The 22,305-nt window shown below is 44.4% G+C and overlaps 1 protein-coding gene across 1 annotated transcript in view; it reads left to right on the plus strand.

Moving 5' to 3' along the window:
- The window catches only part of LOC136571980 (serine/threonine-protein kinase SBK2-like), a 38,650-nt gene extending 17,985 nt beyond the window's left edge, over positions 1–20,665 (plus strand). Inside the window, exons 3-4 of the mRNA XM_066572603.1 lie at positions 794–996; positions 19,909–20,665. Coding sequence (XP_066428700.1) covers positions 794–996; positions 19,909–20,454 — 749 coding nt within the window. The 3' untranslated portion in view covers positions 20,455–20,665. The remainder of the gene's footprint in view (positions 1–793; positions 997–19,908) is intronic.
- The last annotated feature ends 1,640 nt before the right edge of the window (positions 20,666–22,305 follow it).

Genomic DNA, 22,305 nt, shown 5'->3' on the forward strand with positions numbered 1-22,305 from the left:
CTTTGTACTGTACCATCGTGTAGCACATCCATGACTTCCTATTCAAGTACATTATTGCTATTTCAATATAGGAAAACAGTATGGAGACATAGCGCTGGATCCGACCTTTTGATTACGCCTTGTATAATGCTCTTCAGCTATTGGATGATGCAGCTGTGACCTATGAAGAGCTACGAACAAAGCCTAGGCATCACATAGGAGTGCAGATTATGTCTGTGAATGGATTTAAAAATGTTCTAGATTAATTAGGGTTCATTCACACGGGCGTATTGTCACTGCGTATTAAGCGCACGTATTTCCCGTGCGTAACGCCTGGTGAATGGAGGCAATAAGAGTCTATGGGCTTTCATTCTTCCATTCGCACCTGCGTTGTAACTGTGAGCAGACATGCGTATAAAATGTAGAAGAAATAAATTGCAGCACGCTCTATTTCTCCATGTTTTATATGCAGCCTTTGAAGGCCTGTGTATTGACATGCTGCCCTTTTGCAATGCCTGTGAATGGTCAGCACATAATAAGGAGAGCCGCTCTGCACAGAGTGGGAAATTTGAAAAAAAAAGTCACACTGCGCATGTCCGTGACGTCAGGGTCCCAAGCATGCGCAGTGCCTATCGCAGCCTGTACTCTTGCGGCAGAGCATAGGGGCTGCGAGATTCGCAGCGTTGTACTCATACGCCTGTGTGAATGAGCCCTTAAATTGACTTAATTGTAATACAATGTCTGAAAGTACGTTAAATACAATGTAACAGGTCAATGTTTTATCTTGAAATGTCTTTTTTCATTTGTTTTTAAGGTACACCCATGGCTTTAAAACTCCTGCCAAAGACTTTAACCAAGCGGCAGAACTTTCTGTATGAATACTGTGTGGCTCTCTCTCTTTCCTCTCATCCAAACATCATTGGAATGTTCGGTATTGCATTTGAATCGCCTGATCACTATGGTTTCTTGTATGAAGTTGCTCTGCATCAAGATCTTATCTCCATTATAAAGCCAACAGTAAGACCATTAAAAAAAACATGTGTAAGCATAAGGCAGAATCCTGTATATGATTGTCAATATACCTTATAGTCAGTGAGGTCACTAAAGCAATCCATTTCCCCAAATCATTTGAAAGTATTTTTACACTGCATAAAGCCTTATGAAGGGCCTGAAGGGCAGTAAATGACACAAGGAGTCATGGTACAGCAAAGAGACAATCTCTTTGTTATTGCAAGATAAGCTGCCATGTGTGTATGTGAGGAATAACACTATAACAGGCATTATGTGACTCGTAGACTGCATTTATCACCATTTTTCCCATCTGAAGACTCTATATCTAATTTTTATTCTTCCCTGAGCTGGTGGGTGTAGACTGCTGCTATGATGTATCCATGCACTGTACACGTAGGAGAGCAGGATCTCTTCTCTATCTGTGAGCTGGTGGGTGTAGACTGCTGCTATGATGTCTCCATACACTGTACACGTAGGAGAGCAGGATCTCTTCTCTATCTGTGAGCTGGTGGGTGTAGACTGCTGCTATGATGTCTCCATACACTGTACACGTAGGAGAGCAGGATCTCTTCTCTATCTGTGAGCTGGTGGGTGTAGACTGCTGCTATGATGTCTCCATACACTGTACACATAGGAGAGCAGGATCTCTTCTCTATCTCTGAGCTGGTGGGTGTAGACTGCTGCTATGATGTCTCCATACACTGTACACGTAGGAGAGCAGGATCTCTTCTCTATCTGTGAGCTGGTGGGTGTAGACTGCTGGTATGGTGTCTCCATACACTGCACACATAGGAGAGCAGGATCTCGTCTCCATCTCTGAGCTGGTGGGTGTAGACTGCTGGTATGATGTCTCCATACACTGTACACATAGGAGAGCAGAATCTCTTCTCTATCTCTGAGCTGGTGGGTGTACACTGCTGCTATGATGTCTACATATACTGTACACATAGGAGAGCAAGATGTCTTCTTCTCTATCTCTGAGCTGGTGGGTGTAGACTACCTGCTATAATGTCTCCATAAACTGCACACATAGGGGATCAGGATCTCTTCTCTATCTCTGAGCTGGTGGGTGTAGACTGCTGCTATGATGTCTCCATACACTGCACACATAGGACAGCAGGATCTCTTCTCTTCCTCTGAGCTGCTGGGTGTAGACTGCTGCTATGATGTCTCCATACACTGTACACATAGGAGAGCAGGATCCATTCTCTATCTCTGAGCTGGTGGGTGTAGACTGCTGCTATGGTGTCTCCATACACTGCACACATAGAGAGCAGGATCTCTTATCTGTCTCTGAGCTGGTGGGTGTAGACTGCTGCTATGATGTCTCCATACACTGCACACATAGGAGAGCAGGATCTCTTCTCTATCTCTGAGCTGGTGGGTGTAGACTGCTGCTATGATGTCTCCATACACTGTACACATAGGAGAGCAGGATCTCTTCTCTATCTCTGAGCTGGTGGGTGTAGACTGCTGGTATGATGTCTCCATACACTGTACAGATAGGAGAGCTGGATCTCTTCTCTATCTCTGAGCTGGTGGGTGTAGACTGCTGGTATGATGTCTCCATACACTGCACACATAGAGAGCAGGATCTCTTATCTGTCTCTGAGCTGGTGGGTGTAGACTGCTGCTATGATGTCTCCATACACTGCACACATAGGAGAGCAGGATCTCTTCTCTATCTCTGAGCTGGTGGGTGTAGACTGCTGCTATGATGTCTCCATACACTGTACACATAGGAGAGCAGGATCTCTTCTCTATCTCTGAGCTGGTGGGTGTAGACTGCTGGTATGATGTCTCCATACACTGTACAGATAGGAGAGCTGGATCTCTTCTCTATCTCTGAGCTGGTGGGTGTAGACTGCTGGTATGATGTCTCCATACACTGTACACATAGGAGAGCAGAATGTCTTCTCTATCTCTGAGCTGGTGGGTGTAGACTGCTGCTATGATGTCTCCATACACTGAACACATAGTAGAGCAGGATCTCTCCTCTATCTCTGAGCTGGTGGGTGTAGACTGCTGGTATGATGTCTCCATACACTGTAAACATAAGAGAGCAGGATATCTTTATCTCTGAGCTGGTGGGTATGGACTGTTACTATAATGTCTCCATACACTACATAGGAGAGCAAGACAACACCCTCTTCCACCTCCTGTATTCCCTCTTGTTAGCTCTGTTATAAGAGATAGACCTTGCTCTGCCTAATGGGAGGAAACTTCAGAATGATTTTTCAGCACAAAAATGACATTTTAGGTAAATAAAGTACATTGCATTTTTGCTAGTTATCACATTGTCTGTAACATAAACACAAGTTGTTTGAAACGTTAGTGACTATTTAAGGCCAAATTAAGGCTGGTACTTCTTTCTTACGGATGAACATGCATTAACCCCTTTAGTGACGCAGCCTGTTTGCGTCTTCGGGCAGCCACCCATGGGCATAAGCACGTGTATGCTTGCCATAGCCTGATCTATATGTCCTGCCAGGACTGCTCACATCAGCATGGTCCCGGCAGCACCATGTTTGAGTAGGCGGGCCAGCCGAGTTAGTAGGCGGGCCAGCCGAGTTAGTAGGCGGGCCAGCATACTTAGTCTCAGGTGTTATTGATTTAGTGCAAATGGGGGCCTTTGGTGCGCAATTACACACCAAAATAGAGCATGTCGTGTTTTTTCACTGGGCTCAAAATGTGTGCTGGAAAAAACACTGCCTGAACGAAACCATTTTAATCGATGGGTTTTTTTTCTCTGCATACTAGAAAGTTAAGGGGAAAAAATGGGGTTTTGATGTTTTTATTATGTTTTACTGTTTTTTTTATACCTTTTTAACTTTTTATGTTTGTCCCACAAGGAGACTTGAATATCATTAACTTTTATCATTCTTCTAATACAGCAGTGTATTATAAAGCCTATGAAGCTCAGACAGAAGGGGAGTCTCATAGGTGGCCATAGCTGGCAGAACAGAAGGCCATATTGAAGCCTTCAGGTACCCTATCAGAGTCCAATGGGTGAGAGAGGGACCATGGTATTCAAAGGGTTAAACAACTGGAATCAGAAGTTTCTCTGGTCCCCACTGTTTGAGCAGGTACCAGGCTATTAACCAGCAGCCGAGAACCCCCTCTCCCTGGCAAGGGGGACCTATGCCAGGCTTCTGATGCAGCCGCCGTAAAAAGATGGCTCATCAGAGTAAAGCCCTTTAACCCCTTAACGACCGGGCCATAGTGTTTTTACGTCCTGCTGTTGCAGGACGTGTATGGAGGGAGGTAGCGCCACTATCTCCCTCCATACAGCGCGGGCGTCAGCTGTTTATTACAGCTGACACCCGCGGGCAATAGCCGCGCTTGGCCGTTCGGCCGATTGCGGCTATTAACCCTTTAAATGCCGCTGTCAATTCTGACAGCGGCATTTAAATCCCCCGAACGCTGTTTGGGGGGTCCCGCACGGCCCCCCCGCGGTGAGATCCGTGCAGGTGTCATGGCAGCCGGGGGCCTAATGAATGGCCCCAGGGCTGCCTTACCAGACTGCCTATCAAGCCATCCACACAGGGTGGCTTCATAGACTGCCTGTAAAAAAACAGTATGACGTAATGCTATAGCATTACGTCATACTGCAGGAGCGATCAAAGCATCGCATGTTAAAGTCCCCCAGGGGGACTTCAAAGTAAAGTAAAAAAAAAGATCAATAAAGTTTTTTAAATTGTAAAAAAAAAAAAAAAAGTTATAAAAGTTTAAATCACCCCCCTTTTGCCTTATCTATTATTAAAAAATCTAAATCATAAAATAAAAATATGTATTTGATATCGCCGCGTCCGTAAAAGTCCGATCTATCAAAGTAGTGCATTATTTTTTCTGCACGGTGAACGTCGTCCGAAAAAAAAATAAAGAACGCCAGAAATGCATTTTTTTAGTTACCCTGTCTCCCAGAAAAAACGCAATAAAAAGCGATCAAAAAGTCATATGTATTCCAAATTGATACTATCGGAAACTACAGGACATCCCGCAAAAAATGAGCCCTCGCTCAACTACGTCGACGGAAAAATAAAAAGTTATCGCGCGCACAAAATGACCGCAGAAAATAATTGAAAAAAATGTAATATCTTAAAAAAAAAAATACAAGTACTACAGCAAAAACAATACTATATAAGTTTGGTATCGTAGTAATCGTACTGACCCATAGAATAAAAATATCAGGTCGTTTTTGTTGCAGTTTGTGCGTCGTAGAAACAGGACGCACCGAAAGATGGTGGAATGTGGTTTTTTTTTTCCATTTCTCTCCGCTAAGAATTTTTAAAAAGTTTTTCAGTACATTATATGGTACAATAAATAGTGCCATTGAAAAACACAACTCGTCCCGCAAAAAACACAAGCCCTCATACAGCGACATCGATGGATAAATAAAGGAGCTACGATTTTTTAAAAGGGAGTAGGAAAAAACAAAAATGGAAAAAAGCAAAAAAGCCTGGTCACTAAGGGGTTAATGGCCGTCGTCAAAAGGCGTACAGGTGGTCATTAAGGGGTTAAGCATTGGTGAAATAAATTCAATAACGCTGCATCTAAAGACTTGCACGGATAGCACTGATGTCATAAATTGTTTCTCTACAAACGCCAAAATACCCTAGTGAAAAAAAATGTATTTCTCTGCCTATCAGCCCAGCAGAAGAATGTCTTCTCTCATTGTCGGTTCCCATTACATATTTCCTCAGCTGTTGTTTGAGGAGACGGAGCCAAGTAGATGACAAAGTAGAGGAGCCGACATTCTGAAAGGAATGCTGGGAAATCAGGTCTAATCCCCCTGTCAGGGCTGTAATTATGCCTTCCACCTCAAATGTCACTGCTAGATGGAACTATTTATTAGTACAACGACTTCGAAGCAGAAAGCCTGTAAGTTTAATCCTATGCATTTGCATTCTAAGCTTGGCCTCTAGGTGTCACCACTCACTTATACACTGTGGCGGTCAATACAAAGATAACACAAGACAGCGCGATTTTTGCGTCTAAGATAAGTTTGTTTGTTCCTTTTAGCTTATTGTAAAATATTATGGAAAATAACTTTTATTTTGAAAACCGTTTGCTTTTGTGGTCATGAACCCGCCCTGTACATATAATTAGAGATGAGCGAGCATTGTCCTTAGCGAGTATCTCCCCGCTCGGCAGAGAAGGTTTGGGTGGCGGCACGGGTGACAGGTGAGTTGTGGCAGTGAGCAGGAGAGAGCGGGGTGGAGCGAGGGAGAGATCACCCCTACGTTCCTCCCCGCTCTCCCCCGCCGCCGGCAGCCGAATCTTTGCTCCCTAGCGGGCAGGTACTCGCTAAGGGCAATGCTCGCTCATCTCTACATATAATCTTAGTCAGCAATGTGACAATCAATGTTTTGGCTCAATAACTGTTAATAACCATTTGTTTGTTATCCAAATAATGTGAAAATTCCACGGATTTCCCGGACACACACACACAAAAAATTGTTGCCTCGTGTAATGGGGTTCTTTAAATTTCATCTTTAAAGAGCAAATCCAGGAGAAATTTTCTAGGGCAGCTAATATACTTCTCTATTGCATTATTTATCAGCTATCCACTCCAATCTGGTCTCACGTTGTTTCCTGCCCGCACTGCGACTATCCGAATCCTACAGCATCTGCTGTGTGACGGGAAGTGACTTGCTCTATTCATTCCATTGAAAACCATAATGTGAGCCTCATAGGAAAAAAAAAGAGAGGAAGTGACTTCTGGTCTGCGGGATTGGGCTCAGCGCAGTGCAGGTCACATGGGTCAACAGAGGACCGAATGTATCATCAATAAAGCCATCGTCAGTACAGTCGCAATCAACACTACTCAACCCCCATTGCAAATTAGATTTATCAAATTTACAAAACTTTCAGCTGTTTAAAAAAACTATTGAACAGGAACAATTTAAATATCTCAACACAAGAAATATAACAGCTAGTCTCTCCTAATTCATCACAATATGCCACTATAATGACTACTGCAGTCTCAGAACTATTCCCCCCCCCCCCCCCCCTGAATAGAATTCCTCATAAGAGCACAGATTTGTAAATCAAGTGTTGCCTTAAACACACCTGATCCAACTAATAAAGTGTGCTTGAGATAAAACACATCAGGTGTCCTTGAGATAAAACACATCAGACACCTGGACTGATTAGGGCTTTGTTGACTATGACGTTTGATTGCATTGTGGAAATATGGCTAAATTCAAGAGATAGGGCCAAAAAGTTAAGAGAAGAGATCATTGGCTTGAACAAACAAGAAAAAGGATACAAAAATATATCAAAAGTGCTGAAAGTTCCTAGAGATACAGCTGGAGGCAGTTCAAAGTTACAGAAACACTGTCTACACTAGGTGTGGCAGAAAGAGGATGCTATGACTGGTTTCCACCAGATTCCTGAGGAGGCATGTAGTCAAAAACTCTCCAGTGACTGCAAGAGACCTGCTGCAACATTTGGAGCCAGCAGGCACTGAGGTTTCTGTTTCCACAGTAAGGCGCATACTAAACACTTAAGGTCTTCATGACGTCACTTCTACTGACCCAAAAGAAAAGTCACCTCCAATATGCTCAAAACCATATAAATAAGCCACAGGAGTTTGGGCGTTCTGTTCTGTGGAGCAATGAAACCAAACTGGAACTTTTCGAGTCTATGGATCAGCAGTATGGAGGAGGAGGAAGAATGAAGCATATGCTGAAAAGAACCCCATGCCTACAGTGAAGCATGGCGGTGGCTCGGCGATGCTCTGGGGCTACTTTGCTTCCTCTGGTACTGGAAACCTGCAATATGGAGAGGGAAAGATAGGTTCCATCAAGTATCAGGAAATCCTAGGAGAAAACGTCATACCTTCCGTGAGGCAGCTGAAGCTTGGGCATCACTGGACCTTCTATCAGGTCAAAGATCTCAAACATTCCTCAAGGTCCACCCCAAGGCTTGGTTTCAGAAGAAGTCCTGGAAGATCCTGGAGTAGCCATGACAGTTGCCTGACTTGAACCCCACAGAAAATCTTTAGTGGGATTTGAAGAAGGCAGTTGTAGCAGCAAACCCAAGAATATTAGTGACCTGGAGGCCATTGTCCATGAGCAACGGGGTAAGATGCCTCAGGAACGCTGTCTGAAGATGCTGTCTGGCTATCCATAATTCTGAGACTGCAGGAGTTATATTGTTGAGATATCTAAGTTATTTTTGTCCGATTGTTTATTTGAAAACAGCTGAAAATTTGTAAATTTGACAAATAAATGGAATTTGTAATAAGGGAGATAATTTTGATTGCAACTGTATACTATCTGCCCAAGTAGGCACTTTGTATCAATTACAGCATGAAGAAACAAGAAAAACTTTCCCGAAAGTAGTTTCTTAATCAATGTCAATTCAGGATATTCTCGTTCCACATTAAATACATTCGCTATCACTATGTTTCATAGCATGTTTATTATGCACGGTCCTCTCTTTATCTGGTCCAGTGTTTCTCAACCACTGGTCCTAGTAACTCTAGTTTCCTTTAGCCATGATCTGAGGTTCTCCAGAACCCCACAAGTACAAGACGTGACGCTTCTACAGGAAGGCGGACTGATTTTAGCCTGTTCAAAGATGCTTTATAGAGCAGTGACCACATGCAGTAATTTGCATTAGACCCGGTCATAAATGGAAAACAGTGTTTAGATAACGTTATGGGCATTATGAACATCTAGTCATATATTTGGCAAGATACAAGTAGACTGAGATTAGCCACCTGCCAATCGGAGATTAGATTCCACGGATTAAAATTTAATTCCCTTTGTTAAATCCAAAGTAACAGATTTTGAGGCCGGCCTCTTCTTCAGAGAGTTGGAGGTATACCAAAAGAAAAGGTATAAAAAAACACCAGCTCACCAAGCAACCTTGCCATAGGATGGAAGCACGGACATGCTTGACCAGGCACAGCTAGGATGCAAAAAAGAAAAAGGGGAGGCCAGCTCATCCAATGGCAAAAATTTGTAAAAACACTAAACTTTAATTTGACATGTTTCTAAAAAAATAATGAGGTTGTGTTAGAGATGAGCGAGCACCAAAATGCTCGGGTGCTCGTTACTCTGGATGAAATTTTCGTGATGCTCGAGGGTTCGTTTCGAGTAACGAACCCCATTGAAGTCAATGGGCGACCCGAGCATTTTTGTATATCGCCGATGCTCGCTAAGGTTTTCGTTTGTGAAAATCGGGGCAATTCAAGAAAGTGATGGGAACGACACAGCAATGGATAGGGCAGGCGAGGGGCTACATGTTGGGCTGCATCTCAAGTTCCCAGGTCCCACTATTAAGCCACAATAGCGGCAAGAGTGCCCCCCCCCCCCCCCCACTGTCAGCATAAAGATCGTTCTCCTCTGCCATAGCTGTAACAGCTGTGGCAGAGAAGAACGATGTTAGCCCATTGAATTCAATGGAGCCGGCAATACAGCAGGTTCCACTGAAAGCAATGGGCTGCCGGCGTGCGCGGGATGAATTGTCGGGAAGGGCTTAAATATATAAGCCCTTCCCTGCAATTCATCCAGAAATGTGTTACAATAAAAATATATACCGTATATACCGGCGTATAAGGCGACGGGGCGTATAAGACGACCCCCCAACTGTCACCTTATACGCCGGGAATACAGCGGAGCAAAGAATAAAAATCATTACTCACTTCCCCCGGCGTTCAGCGGCGTTCTGCGGCGCTGCTGCAGGCTGTCGCTCCCTCCTGGTCCCCGGCAGAGCATTGCTTTCTGGACGCAGGGCTTGAAATCCCCGCCTCCAGAAAACACACGTGCCTTCAGCCAATCACAGCCATTCAATGACATCATTGTCATACGCCCCGTCGCCTTATACGCCGGTATATACGGTATATATTTTTATTGTAACACATTTCTGGATGAATTGCAGGGAAGGGCTTATATTTTTAAGCCCTTCCTGACAATTCATCCCGCGATCGCCGGCAGCCCATTGCTTTCAGTGGAACCTGCTGTATTGCCGGCTCCATTGACTTCAATGGGCAAACATCGTTCTTCTCTGCCACAGCTGTTACAGCTGTGGCAGAGAAGAATTATTTGTCTTCTATATGTTCTCAATGGGGTCGGCGCTGCTGCCGCCGGCCCCATTGAGCGCATATAGAGAAGAGAACAGGAATCGCAGATCGCACATAGGTGCGATCTGCGATTTCTATGGCCTAAGAAGGACCGTTGGGGTTCTTGAAGCCTAAAATCACTCCTAACACTCTCCCTATAGCAGCTCCGGCATCAACAGCACTTTCCCTGAACTATGTCAGAACGCACCTGTGGCGACCCGCTGGCGGGCAGATTTTAATACTCGGGTGACACCTGATCTCGCCAGCCACTCACTGCAGGGGGGTGGTATAGGGCTTGAACGTCGCAGGGGGAAGTTGTAATGCCTTCCCTGTCTTTCTATTGGCCAGAAAAGCGCGCAAATTTTTCAGGGAAGAGAATGAAAGTGACTCGAACATCACGTGGTACTCGTCTCGAGTAACGAGCATCTCGAACACCCTAATACTCGAACGAGTATCAAGCTCGGACGAGTATGCTCGCTCATCTCTAGGTTGTGTAGACCAAAAATACCCATAATGCACAAGAAAAATGCACTAAGCTCACTGACACTGTCATCCAGCGCTCTTAGTCATAGCCTACAACAAAGGGTGCTGAATGGCGCTGGAAACCCCTTAGTTGGAGGTGTATATGGATGTTCCTGAGGGGAGGTCTAAGTGGTACCCAGTGGAGGAATGGTAGAAGTGTAACTGATTTTGGGAGCTCTGGAAAAATATGCCAGGCCAGATGTGATGTAAGGGATGTGTCGGCGGAGCTGTACATGGGATACTGGCTGCAGGTAATAAATAAATGGGGTGATTATATAGTCTTATGATCTGATGAGGAGAGTAGTTTGTGGGAAGTGTGTCTAATTACACGTGGTAATGATCTACAAGAACTCTTCCGTGAACCATTCCTTCGACTACCCTAGTACCCGTTGATTATCTAGCTTTTTCCTATCCATTGTGGTTTATGCTACATTCACACTTCAAGATTATTGGACAGTTAAGTTCAGTTTCTCCTCTTAAACAACCCACTACAGTGATGGTACCTCCAGAGTGCCACGGAACTCTACCGAAACCGGTTGTTCAGAATTCATTTCAGGGGCACTTCTTGCCTTCACCAGAGAATGTTGGATATTTAGAAATCAGTTGAATTATCTAATGGGGTGGCAAGAATCTCTTTGTAGATGCCAGTCTGTATTGATAGCAGCATCTATAGGGTTAAATTGCCGGCAATCAGTGCTAGGCTTGATCCCAGTGGCTGCAGTGAGACAGTGGCGATCCGTTACTTCCTTAATCCCGCTCTGGTTGTGGAGAGCTCAGAGTCCCGCTGCACCGTAGATGTACGGCGTGTGATGGGAAGGGCCTATAGAGCTTTAGTAAAGTTTCACTCCCTATTGATCTTCCGCTACTGCTGCTTTGATGAGTCCCGCCCACCTGCCTACAGAATGTCCAATGAGTGCTCTGCTGTTGCAGTGTCCTAACATTTCCAGGGCGAAGCAGGCACTGCATGTAAGCGCAGAGATCTCGGCACAGCGCCATTAAAATTAGTTCCACGATTCTAGGAATATATAGAATTGCGCGGCATCTAAAAAGCGAATTAAAGGGGTTGTCCCGCGTCGAAACGTTTTTTTTTAACCCCCCCCCCCCCCGTTCGGCGCGAGACAACCCCGATGCAGGGGTTAAAAAAACAAACCGGAGAGTGCTTACCTGAATCCCGGCGGTCCGGCGTCTTCATACTCACCTGCTGAAGATGGCCGCCGGGGTCTGCTCCCTCCGTGGACCGCAGCTCTTCTGTGCGGTCCATTGCCGATTCCAGCCTCCTGATTGGCTGGAATCGGCACGTGACGGGGCGGAGCTACACGGAGCCGGCATTCTGCACGAGCGGCTCCATTGAAGACAGCAGAAGACCCGGCCTGCGCAAGCGCGGCTAATTTGGCCATCAGAGGCCGAAAATTAGTCGGCACCATGGAGACGAGGACGCCAGCAACGGAGCAGGTAAGTATAAAACTTTTGATAACTTCTGTATGGCTCATAATTAATGCACAATGTACATTACAAAGTGCATTAATATGGCCATACAGAAGTGTATACCCCCACTTGCTGCCGCGGGACAACCCCTTTAACTCTTCAACAGTCATGTTAAAATTGGAAAAATCCCACCAAAAAGGTCACTTTTATTGTAGATTTTAAATTTATGTATCATGTAAATATATTTGGCGCAGAACTCAGTCAACTTATGTAGATTTTAACCCCTTAGTAACATAACTCATTTTAGCCTTAAAGGGGTTGTCTCGTGAAATCAAGTGGGGTTATACACTTCTGTATGGCCATATTAATGCACTTTGTAATATACATCGTGCATTAATTATGAGCCATACAACAGTTATTCACTTACCTGCTCCGTTGCTGGCGTCCCCGTCGCCATGGATCCGTCTAAATTCGCTGTCTTCTGGCGTTTTTAGACGCGCTTGCGCAGTCCGGTCTTCTCCCTGGTGAATGGGGCCGCTCGTGCCGGAGAGCTGGTCCTCGTAGCTCCGCCCTGTCACGTGTACCGATTTCAGCCAATCAGGAGGCTGGAATCGGCAATGGACCGCACAGAGCCCACGGTGCACCATGGAAGAAGACCCGCAGTGCATCGTGGGTAAAGGAAGAAAGAAGTCGCCGCAGCGCGGAGATTCGGGTAAGTAATAAACTTTTTTTTTTTTTTTAACCCATCCCTTGGGTTTGTCTCGCGCCGAACGGGGGGCCTATTGAATTTAAAAAAAAACCGTTTCGGCGTGAGACAACCCCTTTAAGAGCCAGTAAATTGTATACCCTTTTGTGTTCTCGCGGCCCTAACGTTTCATTTTTTAGTCAATATATCCATATGACATCTTGCATTTTGCGGGCTGAGTTCTAGTTTTTATAGGAACCAATAACTTTTTTTTTTTTTTTTTTTGCTGAGCAAAATGGAAAAAAAGTGATTTCCCCGTTGTTTTTGTAATTTATTATTAATCGCATTTATTTGGTATAAACATTATGGTACTTTTATTCTATTATTATTACAATTATGACACCAAATTTATAGAGTTTTTATTATGTTTTACTACTAGAGATGAGCGAACACGTTCGGCCCCGCCCCTTTTTCGCCCGAACACCGAACCTTGCGAACACTTCAGTGTTCGGGCAAAAAAGTTCGGGGGCCGCCGTGGCAGCGCGGGGGGGTGCGGCGGGGAGCGGGGGGGAGAGGGAGAGAGAGAGGGCTCCCCCCTGTTCCCCGCTACTGCCGCCCGCGCCGCCGCGCATCTCCCCGCCCCCCGGCGGCACCCGAACACTTACGCGCGAACACTGCAGTGTTCGGCAAAGCCGGTGTCCGGGTGCGGATGTGTCCGTAACGGACACGTTCGCTCATCTCTATTTACTACTTTTGCGCAATATAAACACTTTTTTTTAACAAGACTACCTTTTGTGTGACGTCACATTCCAAGACCAGATCGTTTTTATTTATAAGTCGACAGAGATGCATCAGGGCTGTTTTTTGTGGAACAACTTGTACTTTTTATTGGCAGCATTGTGAGGTATATACAATTATTAAATTATTCGTTTTTTCTGTTTAGGGGAAGCAAGATGATCAGAAAATGGCTATTTTGGATTTTCTTAATAGAATTTTCCGTTCTTCATAACTAATGTAATATTTTATAGTACAAGTTGCTAGATGTGGTAATACCAATTATGTGTTAGATTTTTCTTGTCTCTTTTTATTTTTTCAACATTTAAAGCCTTGTGTAAGGGGAACCATTTTTCTTCTGTAAAAACAATTAGATGCCATGGTCAGCAATGACTGCAGCATTTGTGGGATTAAACGGTGTAGAGGAGTGATTAGATCAGCAAGTCCTCATCATTTTAATCCTTTTCCAAGAAAACCCCATATGTGATAGTCAGAGAGCAAATATGCTCTCTGATTGATAGGGAGTGATAACATGAATAAAAATTAATGTCACCCCTTTCCTAGGACAGAGAGAGACAGGAGAGTCACAGATCTTCTCTGGTTAGGCTGGTCTTCCCTTCCCCCACTCCTCTGCACACACTGACTAAAAATGACTGCTGTAAATTATTCCTGGAGACTGCACTATTTTTCCATCCATAAAAACAGAAACTTAACAAAATGGAAGCTTTCTGTTAGTTTTACATTTTTTTTGAAACCCCATTGAAATCAATGAGCAAAATAATGGATTGATATTTTTAGTTTTATTTCAGTTTCTCTCCTCCAAAAACAGAGCAGTGAGACAGAAACCCTGAACTGACCCTAACGCTGGTGTGAAAGCAGCCAACTTGAAAGTGCATATTGGATCTTTATATTTCATTTATTATTATGCTGTCTGGTGTTGCTTTCATTACATATTTTGATATGTGCTGAAACTCATATTTTATTTTACTTGTTCTTAGTTTGGTCACTAATAGAGATGAGCGAACGTACTCGTAATGAGTACTTACGCACCCGAGTACCGCCATTTTCGAGTACTTCAGTACTTGCGCGTAAAGATTCGGGGGGCGCCGGGGGGCGGGGAGAGGCGCGGCGGTGCGGGGTGGAGCAGCGGGGAACAGGGGGGAGCCCTCTCTCTCTCCCTCTCCCCCCCACTCCCCGCTGCAACCCCCCGCGCCGCCACGGCGCCCCCCGAATTTTTTCGCCCGAGTACGGAAGTACTCGAAAATCGCGGTATTCGGTCGAAAAAGGGGCGGGGCCGAGCATGTTCGCTCATCTCTAGTCACTAACTTCTCCAACAACTTGTGATCATGTGATATGCAGTGTGAAAACCAGCAAAAGTGCAAATTACTCTATTTACCTAAAATGTTTTTGTGCTCTAAAATCCATCTAAATTGCTGATCACTAGAAGTCTCTTTTCCTCCTAATTTGTTGTCCACTGCCTGTTGTAAAGTGATGTCCATCTCTAATAACGGAGATAAGACAGAGAACAGGAAGTGTAGAAGGGGAATGACTTATGCTGCTCATTGAAGTATGACAACAAAGGGGAGGGGTTGGAAGAGTAAGACTCAAAGACATGGCTCTAGCAGCTAATGTGAGGGTTGTTTTTTTTTACTGTGTTACAGCTACTGGCATCACATTTACACTGCTCAGTACAGCTGTATGATGCTTTTACGTGAAGATGTTAAGTCAGTGTGTGTGCTACACACAAAGAGATGGAGAAGAATATATCATACTCTTTGCTATGCACAGTATAAAGGACACAGCATATCAGCTAGACTCCTCCCACCAAATCTGAAAATAAGGCTATGTTCACACCTGTGTCAGAGGCTCCATTCAGAGTCTCCAGCTGAGTTCTGTCCAGAATCCCAGATGAAATAGCACATTGCTATTTCATTAGGGAAAATGCTAGACATCATAACAGAAGCTGGACGGACCATATTATACTCAATGAGATCCGTCCGTTGCTCTTCAGTTCCATCAGAGGATAGAGCTAAATACTGCAGGGTTTCCATATAACAAAACAGAAATCCAAGAACCAGCTACTTCTAAGATCTCGGGCTGCAAAACCTGTATTTATATCTGTAAGAGCACCAAATTTACTAGTGCAGCTACAGGTTGGTCCTTCTGTAATCAGGACTTCATCAACTGCCACAGTTTGTGGTATATATATACTATGTAGATGCATCCTTGACCATAAAGATAATTTTCACGTTTGACCTGGGCGCAATGCACACCTTGCCCAAGACTGTGTCAACACTGGACAAATGGGAAATGCAATGCTGCAATAAAACCCCTATTCAACAAAGGAAAACACAAAACAAGAGGGAAAACTACCCTGCTCCTAACTGGGAGAGGTCCATACCTAACAACATAGTAACATAGTATGCTAGGCTGAATGAAGAAAATGTACATCTAGTTCAGCCTGTTTTGACCCCCTCCCCCGACACACAACTTGTTGATCCAGAGGAAGGCAAAAAAAACGCCCAATGAGGCAGATGCTAATTTAGCTCATTTGGAGGAAAAAATCCTTTCCGACTCCATAATGGCAGTCAGAATAATCACCGGATCAACGTTTGAGTTCCTACCTAACTCCAAGACCCGGATCAACAACCTTGCTAGTCACCTAATGTCTATATCCTGTAATATCATAGCACTCTAATAAGGCATCTAGTCCCCTCTTAAACTCCTATATGGATCCTGCCATCACCACGTCCTCAGGCAGAGAGTTCCACAGTCTCACTGCTCTTACAGTAAAGAACCCCCTTCTGCGTTGGCGATGAAACCTGCTTTCTTCTACACATAGTGGATGCCCTCTTGTTACCATCGCAGTCCTGGATATAAACAGGTTATGGCAGAGATCCTTGTATTGTTCCCTCATGCATTTTTACATAGTTATTTGGTCGCCCCTTACCTGTCTTTTTTCCAGGGTTAATAATCCCAATTTTGATAGCCTCTCTGGGTATTCCAGTCCTCCCATTCCGTTTATTAATTTAGTTGTCCTTTTTTGGACCCCCTAAAGCACTGCAACATCTTTCCTGAGCACCGATGACCAGAACTGTACACAGTATTCCATGTGAGGCCTGAACAGATTGACTGCTCTGATAAGTGTGAACCTGCTCTTGGCCTGCTACCTGACCCTGGTGGGGGCAAGGGAGAAGACTGTGCCACAGTGCGAATAACCAAGAGAGGGAAATAAACTACAACTTAACTGAAAGATGAACAGCTAACTGCAGGAGGACTTGGATACAACTCCAACCACCATGACCAACTGAACTGCAATAAACAGCAAGGAGCTAAGGGAGGGGTAGGAATATAAAGCCCTCCCTACCTGCTGATAGGTAGACCAGAGAGGAAACCACACCTAATAAAACCTCTCACAGAGGTGGGGGACTCTGGGGAAAATACCAACATGCAACTATACAGATACAGATAGTAGCAGGCAACCCCCACATAACCAGCAACCTGTATAGGAGGAGAGCAACTAGTCTGCTTCCACATCACGACACTGTCACAACCGACAAGCCACGACAGTAATATTACATACGAGGAAGACACACCAATAGCCACACATGTCCGGGATTATCATAATAACATAATACTGAAGTATTTCATTTCAGAGTATTGAGTTGGTTAGATCAATGGAAGAAGGGATGATCTTCATAGCAGATTATTGCGCAAGGAAACTAAATGGATATTTCATATCGACTGCTGTCACCCCCGTGGCCTCAGTGAGACTCTCATTTGCCCCTTTTTTATGACATGGAAAAATTAGTTTTATGTTAGTTCATCAGTATCCAAGATCCTCCTGACGTATTTAGTTAGAGTGTTGTATTCCTTCATGGATGGCCTTAACCTCGCTTGGTGCTCAATATTTCATCTGACCCCCTTTTTAGATGGCACAGTAGTTTTTCATTGCCCTTCTATTATTCACTTCTGCTCTACTAGTCATGCTGTTGGACTTCGGTGTGAGATTTGTTCTCCTGAAGTCCACAGTGGTTGGTTTTTTGCCGCCTACTCTTAAATGTATTATTAATAAAGTCTATTTTTGAGGATTCTGCTTTGTGACTGTTAGGATATTGATATTGGAATCTGCTTTGTGTGATACTTTTCTTATACTGGTGTTTATTTTCACATGTTATGTCTTCATGTCTCGAAAGAAACAGCCCCTTTAAAGGGGTTTTCCAGTACATAAAAAAGGTTATATGGCCCTAAAGTGAAAAACTGAACTCACCTATTGCAGTGGCTCCCCGTCCGGTGCTCCACCCCCGGTGCCCGCAGCAAAGAACCCGGAAGAATAGAAAGGATTTTTCTATGGCTGCTGATGTCGCTGAGTGGTCATGTGTAGAATGAACAGCACATGACTGCCCGCCACTTCTCCCAGGTTCCACGCGGTGGGCACCGGGGCTGCAGCGATGGACAGGTCAGTATTCAATTTTTCTTGTGTGCCAGAAACCCCCTTTAGGCCTCATGTCCACTGGACAAATAGGATTAGGAAATCCGCGCGGGTGTCCCACACCCATTTTCCGCAGCCATAGGGATGCATTGGACACCCGCAGGTAAGTAAATACCTGCGGATGTCAATTTTCCCTGCCGCGCGGATCGCACATGTGGGAAAACACCCGCAGCGCGCGCCATTTTCTGCGGGTCTCCCGCGTGGATGGCTCCTGCAGGCTTCCATAGAGGCCTATGGAAGCCGTCCGTATCTGTGGCACACTTGCAGCTGAATTTCTGCTCTCCGGCGCGGGAGAGCAGGAGTTCAAAAAAAGAAAGAAGTGCACAGCGCATGCGCGCGGTACGCTTCTGGCGTGCCGAGCACATCTACCGGGCCGAAGAAAGAAGATCCGTCCGCGACGGAAGGAAGATCCGCAGCGTTCGGACAGGTAAGAGAAATCAATTTTCAGGCCTCATGTCCACGGGAAAGGAGGGACCCGCTGCGGGATTCTGCATGGAGAATCCGCGCGGGCCTGAATTTCCTAGTGGACATGAGGCCTTAACGTAGCAAGTAAAGAAATTGACCAGTGCCATCCTTCAGGAAGCTGAGAGTAGCTTCACCCACTGAGTGACGCGGCTTATTTCGGACCTGAGAATTCAACGATATTTTTAGGATTTTCATCACCATTTTTCAAAAGCCGTACCTTTTTTGTTTTTCCGTAGACCTGGTCATATACGGGCGTGTTTTCTGCGTGGTGAGCTGTAGTTTTTCTTGGTACAATTTCTGAGTAAATATTATGTATTGCATAACTTTTATGAATTATTTTTAGAGGACAGGGAGAAAAAACATCAATTCTGCCGTTGTTTTTTTACAACGTTAATCATTCATGATGTTTTTTCTGCGGGCTGGTACAATTACAAAGATACCAAAATTATTATTAGGTTTTTTTAGGTTTTTCCACTTTTACTAAATAAAAATCCTTTTTTTGTAAATTATTTTTTTTCCTTCACATTGCATTTAAAATCATAACTATTTTTTTTTGCCATGGACGGAGCTCTGTCAAGCCTTGCCTTTTGTGTGGCAAGTTGTAGCTTAATTTGGACCATTTTGGGGTGGATATGGCTTTTTTAATCACTTTCTAGGTTTTTTGGGGGGGTGACAAAATTGGCAAAATAAGCATTTTATCTCAGTTTTTTTAGCTCTTTTTTTTTTTGCAACATTATTTGCGATCCAGGATAAATAGTGTGTCTAATTTATTGTACAGCTCGTTAGGGATACGAAGATACCAAATATGTGGGTTTAAATTAAAAGAAATTTAGGTGCACAAAATAGGTGGGGTTTTTTTTGTTATTTTTTTAATACTTTTTTACATTTTTGTTTTACATTTTTTATGTCCCTCTAGGCGACTTGAACCATAAAAGGTCACTGAAAATGTAATGCAGTACCTATGTACTGCAATGCATTATTGCTCACAATAACGATGGCAAGGTATGTCAGGCCCGGACACCAGCGTATGGATTACATCACGGAGGGCCGATGACGTCACAGAGGAAGCATGCTCCCTTTGTGAACCCTTTACATGTTAAGAGTGGGGATATTTATTCTCATCAGTCCCCGCTGTTGCAGCTGGAGGCCGTAAGTTTATGTCCTGTTAACTACCACCCTGCTAGGACGCCAATTTATGTCCTGTGGCGTTGAGTGGTTAAAGGGAACCTGCCATCATGTTTGAGCCCCATAAACAATGCTATGGTCCTCAAATGTGAGGGAACTGGGAACCTGTGTTTAATACTCACAAGGAGCCCCATTCAAGCGCTGTGTCCCTGCGAAGTAGCCACGCACACACTGTATGAGTCACGCTGTGTGCGAGTGGCACCTTTGTGGGCACATGGCACTTAAACAGATTCTCTTTAATTTGCTGTAAAGTTTTACTTGCTGCTTTTTTTTAACACGCTTTGTTTCTTATTACAGGAAGGTGTTCCAGAACCAGTTGCAAAAGTCTGCACCCATCAACTGGTCAGCGCACTTGAGTTCATTCATAGCAGAGGTCTGGTCTACAGAGATGTCAAACCCGAAAATGTGCTTCTTTTTGGTCCCGATTGTCAAAGAATCAAACTAACAGACTTTGGCCTAACTCGTCCCAGGGGTACACTGCTTAAACTAGTATCGGGGGTCATTCCCTACACTGCACCAGAATTAAGCAACACTCAAAATGGGGAAGCAGTACCAATCGATTTCACCCTTGATGCCTGGGCCTTTGGAGTGCTTCTCTTTAGTTTGTTGACAGGCTACTTCCCATGGGAAAAAACATTATCATCTGATCCGTTTTTCGATGACTTTATTGTATGGCAGGAAACTGGCAGAGATGACCAATTGGCCTGGCACTGGAAGAAATTGACCTTGGAGGCTATGGATATGCTCAAGCAGTTAATGGCCTTAAACCCTTGTAAGAGGAGTCCTGTGAACAAAGCTCTATGGTATCTGCAATACCCATGGAGAGTGGACAATTGGAAATAAGTGGACTCCTTCCACAGTCCCTTGTACCTGTACATTTCATATTAATTCACATTTATGCTATTCTGTAGCATTTGATTATTATATATTTAAGCTAGAAGTAGAGCAGTGTCTTCTAAATGCATCTTTTACTTTTTCTTTGGAAATTTTTGTGTAATGTAACCATTTTTGGACTATGGGGGCTACATACAAAAGCTACTCTGTGACAAGTAGACTTATTTTAAATGGGTTTTACCAGTATCTAAAGTTACTGCCTATTCCGTGGAAAGGGGTAACTTTATGGTGGGGCCGCTGGGACCCTGATCAATCCCAAGAACCAGGATCCCGAAGGTCCCTACATGAATGGAGTAGCAGCATTGGGACCCCCATTCTTGGGATTGATTAGGGTTCCAAGTGGTCAGACACCTACTGATCATAAAGGTATCCCCTATCCTGGTAAGGATCTACATCAAAATCTGCATGCAACATGCAGATTCTGACGCAGATTTCACCCCCTCATTTGAAGAGGTGGAAGCCACACTGAATATTTACAACCCGCACTGCATGTCAATTTACCTGCAGATTTCATGCAGATTTTTTCCAACACCATGTGGATGGGGTTTCTTAAATTGTATCTACATGGCTTGTACTGGAAAAGCTGGAGGTTCCACGACATTTACACCCCATGTAAACATATACTAAATGTCTGATAGATGCAGGTGCCACCACTGGGACCAACACCTATATCTAGAACCAGAGGACCCGACTTTATCCCACATCATCTCATCCGCCTCCAGACGCCAAGTGGTGGTAGGATTTTACAGAAACACCCCGTGCTATGCTGTTTACATAAACTGACCATACATTCAAGATATCGATCATCCGTGGGATTGTTCGCACAAATGATCACACCGGCTACAGTAAATATTAAAGTTGTCTACCAGGATGGTGTAAAATAAAGAAATACTGTAGGCCACACTTGTCTCTTAAGTGCCCCCCCCCCCACCCAGTGCAGGACCCCAGTCCTGGAAGAAGCTGGTAGAAGTCACATGCTGTTCATTGTGATTGGCTGAGTGGTCATGTGTACAATTTACAGCACATGACCACTACCGCTTCCTCTGTGTTTGGACTGGTGGTCATCAGGTCTGTTGCAGTGAATCGGCAAGGGGGAGGGGACACTTAAGAGGGGAGTAAGACTTCTTTCTTTATCTTTATTATACAGGCTTGCACTTTTGGCCATGGTTGACCAATATTTTCCAACATCAAGGATCGCATCTTTGGCAGACTATAGTCTGCCATCAGCTGTTGCGACCGGTCTTTCATGTTAATTTTCCAGTCGATGGTCGCAAAAAATGGCTAAATTCAGCCGTTTCAGGTGACTTTCTTCTCAAGTGTATGACCATCCTAAAGGGGTATACTGGTAGTCTGCAGGATAGGTGATATCTAGCTGATCCGTGGGGGTCTGACCACTGGAATTTCCACTGATCACAAGAATTGAGGTCCCATGCCCCTGTGAGACTGGCAAAATCAATGAAGCAGCAGTTCGCATGCTCGGCCATAACTCCATTCATTTCAATGCAGGAACCAAAAATAGCCTAGATGATCTTCGGTGCTCTCATTAAAATTAATGGAGGAGTGGCTGAGAGTACGCACACTGCTTCTCCATTCATTTTACCAGTCTCTTGGGGAACATGGGACCCCTCATTTTAGCAATCAGTGGAGGTCCCAGCAGTCAGACCCCCACTGACCAACCAGTTATCCCTTATCCTGTAGATAGGTCATAACTTAATGTTACTGGAAGACCCTTTTAACTCCCATTTACTTCTGTGAAAGATATGGAAAGAGCACAGCACAGGACCCTCAACCGTGTCTGTA

The sequence above is a fragment of the Eleutherodactylus coqui genome, chromosome 6, assembly GCF_035609145.1.
Source record: "Eleutherodactylus coqui strain aEleCoq1 chromosome 6, aEleCoq1.hap1, whole genome shotgun sequence".
In the NCBI taxonomy this organism is placed as follows: domain Eukaryota; kingdom Metazoa; phylum Chordata; class Amphibia; order Anura; family Eleutherodactylidae; genus Eleutherodactylus; species Eleutherodactylus coqui.